A 3,535-nucleotide genomic window follows, 5' to 3' on the forward strand; every position below is an offset into this window, starting at 1 on the left:
TGGTTAGCACGTGAAAGGCTCAGTGAATTTATCTCTTGTATGTTGAAATCACATTGGAGCTCTACTTGGCTGTTGGGATTTTTGAGCTAACCAGTTTACGGGATTATGTTATTTGGGTTGGTTAGTAAGAAAATTCGATGGAAACTGCCGAGAAAATCTCTGCAATCGGATGAAATAAAATCATATTCGTATTTTCTGAGATGATGAAGCAGCAAAAAGGAAAATCATTTAACTGAACACCAATCTGGCAATTTAGTTGAGGCACTTTCCATCATTTTGCAACTTTTTTTCATCATATATCAGAAGCTATTGGGATTCTTTGTGCTTGATACTCTCCAGAAACCTGCAATTACAACGTATTACTTGAGCATGAATTTACAACTTGGCTAGTGACTAATACAATTTTGTATAGTGAAAGTTGTTTCAGGGAAGGAAAGTAAATCTGTGACTGTTATGGAATATATAATAGGACAACGAAAATATGCCAAGTCTTATTATGCACTCTACCAAATAATCTATTCCCGGTAACTAGTAATGAATTTTTGGGGTTCGGTTATGATGTACAGTACAAACTTTAAAATAGTAGAAAGATCCATCTACAGTAAGAGCTTTCTATAGTGATACCCTATAGGAATAAGGGTTATGCTACAAAAACATAAGGATTTATCTAATGGTTTATCGAATTGACAAGTGACGGCCCCCTATTGGAGAGACGGCTGTGGGTACTTGTCAATTCGGTAAAATATTAGGTAAACTATTTGGTACAAATAAATTAATCCATAGGAATAATTTCCATTTAGTCATAAAAAATTATGGACTGGACTTGGGCCAATTATAAATAGGAATAAACTTCACATTATAATTTTACTTGGCTGGCGTGGTTTGCAGACTATTGTGTCAATTCGAAAGTTTACCCAGCGCGTACCCAAAAGGTAGCAAATGCCGGTTCCCCGTCATTAAAAATAAAATAAAACTTCACATTATAATAACTTATAATTTTTCTAGCCCTGTCTCAAGGAACATTCCTCCATATAGTGTAAAAAAAAAATAATAATAAAAATAAAAAATAAAAAAATTTATATATATATATATATATATATATATATATATGCTTTGTTACATTAAAGATAAAATAAAATACATATCTAAGGTTGTTTGGTCTCAACATTATGACTATAGAGAGGTAGTACTGTATTTTTCAACATCATATCCACAGCCTCTATTTGACCGGTCTTCAATTTCTTACGTAAAATTTACAATATTGCATTATTTGTAATTGCTTTTCACTCATGAAACTTTATGTTCACAAGTTTTTCAATAGTTCTTCAAACAATGTGGAACGTCGGAAACGATGGAATTGAAGCAGGAACAAGCTTGATGCCTTTAAGTGTCCTTTGCTTATTGGCGAGTCTTTTTATAATCGAAGAAAGTACGATACTTTTCTATTTTCAGAGATAAGCACTATATCTACGTTTTGCCTTTTTAAGGATGCTATTCGAAGACCGATTGTGCGGATTTCCGTAACTATAATTGCTATAACATTTTCACTCTTTGTACTGGAGTCATTCCTATCTATAGCATTCTTTGTCGAATTAATCCCCTTATACCTATGAAATGTACAAGGATTTATAAATAATGAGCTGACAACACTGGATTAATTGGTTTGAAGTTATTTTTTATTCAATATCCAATGAAATTGTGCCAATTGACAATTTGTCAAACTATTTGACAAAAATATCTGTACATGTAGTATGATCGTTCTTTCTTCTGGTATGTTTTACTCTATCGTTTATGGATAGAGGAGATGCATACATTAATTTTCCTGTGCTCCCCTTTTGGTTACAACTAAATCAAGATCAGTTTTTGTAATTGATGGGGCAGGTTGTAATGGGACTAAGTTATTTCATATTCATAGCCTTCAACAAGGATGAAGGGCCAAAAGCGGATGGTGGTGAAGGAACTACTTCTGTTGTAGACAGTTTAGAAGCAGCAAGAAGAATTATGGACAAGTACAAATAAGAACAACTTTTTCATGTCATCCTTTGGAAAAATATGAGTTTTGCACCAAATAGTAAATTGTTAATTTTAGGGATTATCTTCACTTTGGAATTCATATAACGTGAACAATCAGTAAAATTTTATAAAATGATTTGAGATTTTTAGACTTTTGCTAGACAAATGAGCAACTTTTTCATGTATTTCTCATTTTTCTCCTTGGGTTAATTAACAGATTTTGGCGACCATTATAATATGTTCATCAATGGTAACGGTTGTCGTAGAAGTGTAAATTCAGGATTGGTCGTGTCTCGTGGGTGGCGCGTCTACACAGATAGGTTAAGCTGCGCTGGCTCATGACCAAATAGCTCTTGTTAGAGAAAGCACGCGATCGAGCTGAATTTTAATAAACATTCATGTAGATAAAAAGGGGTCAACTTCATACATAATTCCTTCTTGGCGCATTTCACAAGATAGATTGGACAGTAGTCAAAAGTATTGCAAAAGAAAAAGAAAGTTACATTTATTCATTATATCGTGTAGTTCTATTCAATACAACATTCCAAACATGTCCTCTATGCATGAAGAAAAATCATTAGTCTTCCATGCTGATTATGCATCGCAGGCCCTCTCCTTTCACCATGTACTCAAAGGCCTTGTTGATTTCAGAGAACGAGAGATGATGAGTTATGAACTTATCCAACTCTAGTTTCTGTATGAATACAATAAGTGAAATTGTAAAGCTATTAACTATGAGCATTTCATAGAACTTATGGATGGAAAGAACTTAAGATGTAAAACGTATATATAAGCAAACCTTGTTCATGTACATATCAACGATTGATGGGAGATCAGTCCGAGGTTTGTAATTCCCGAAGAAAGTTCCTTTAAGTGTCCTCTCGTTCAATAGATTAATAGGCTTGGTCATGAAGACTGCGTCTTTGTTGGGCACGCCAACAAGTACAGCAACACCCCATCCCTATGTGGTACACAAGAACAAAAAACCATAAGCACTAGACAAATCCATAGAGAGCACTTTACAAAAATCCGACATATTCATAAATTCTTTTGATCATAGGAATCAACAAACTTACATCATGGACGCATTCAAAAGCAGAAACCATGGCATTAATGTTACCCGTACACTCCACACTCCTGTCAACACCTCCATTCGTCATCTCTGCAATGACCTGTCAGGTTCATGAATAACGTTTCAAAGCAGATTAGAAGTTATGACACATATGCGCCAATGAATGTCTGGAGGGAGACAAGTTACCTGTTGAACTGGTCTGTTATGTTCCTTAGGATTGACAAACTCTGTAACTCCAAATTTCTTGGCTAACATTAAAACAAGACAGTTGATTAGGAGTTAGTTTTTACTTTAAACAATTTTTCGCATAAAAGATAATATGAAAATTATAAATCTACCTTCGTCAAATCTACTTGGGTTCCTGTCGATTCCAATAATTCTTGATGCCCCAGCAATTCTAGCACCTTCAGCAGCCTGAAGAAATGAAATTTTAAGATAATAGTTTGGTAC

General features: G+C 34.3%; 2 protein-coding genes across 2 annotated transcripts in view; one reads left to right on the forward strand and one right to left on the reverse strand.

Annotated features, from left to right (window-relative positions):
- The window catches only part of LOC111392586, a 9,538-nt gene extending 7,519 nt beyond the window's left edge, over window positions 1–2,019 (forward strand). The window contains exons 2-5 of the mRNA XM_023017944.1: window positions 413–524; window positions 1,311–1,389; window positions 1,488–1,586; window positions 1,882–2,019. Of these exons, the coding sequence (XP_022873712.1) occupies window positions 413–524; window positions 1,311–1,389; window positions 1,488–1,586; window positions 1,882–2,019 (428 nt within the window). The remainder of the gene's footprint in view (window positions 1–412; window positions 525–1,310; window positions 1,390–1,487; window positions 1,587–1,881) is intronic.
- Window positions 2,020–2,392: 373 nt separating this feature from the next.
- LOC111392595 (alcohol dehydrogenase-like) overlaps window positions 2,393–3,535 on the reverse strand; it is a 14,020-nt gene continuing 12,877 nt past the window's right edge. Inside the window, exons 3-7 of the mRNA XM_023017952.1 lie at window positions 3,424–3,527; window positions 3,272–3,333; window positions 3,090–3,185; window positions 2,813–2,974; window positions 2,393–2,707 (exon numbers count right to left, since the gene is read on the reverse strand). Of these exons, the coding sequence (XP_022873720.1) occupies window positions 2,591–2,707; window positions 2,813–2,974; window positions 3,090–3,185; window positions 3,272–3,333; window positions 3,424–3,527 (541 nt within the window). The 3' untranslated portion in view covers window positions 2,393–2,590. The remainder of the gene's footprint in view (window positions 2,708–2,812; window positions 2,975–3,089; window positions 3,186–3,271; window positions 3,334–3,423; window positions 3,528–3,535) is intronic.

The sequence above is a fragment of the Olea europaea genome, chromosome 4 (genome assembly GCF_002742605.1).
Source record: "Olea europaea var. sylvestris chromosome 4, O_europaea_v1, whole genome shotgun sequence".
NCBI lineage: Eukaryota > Viridiplantae > Streptophyta > Magnoliopsida > Lamiales > Oleaceae > Olea > Olea europaea.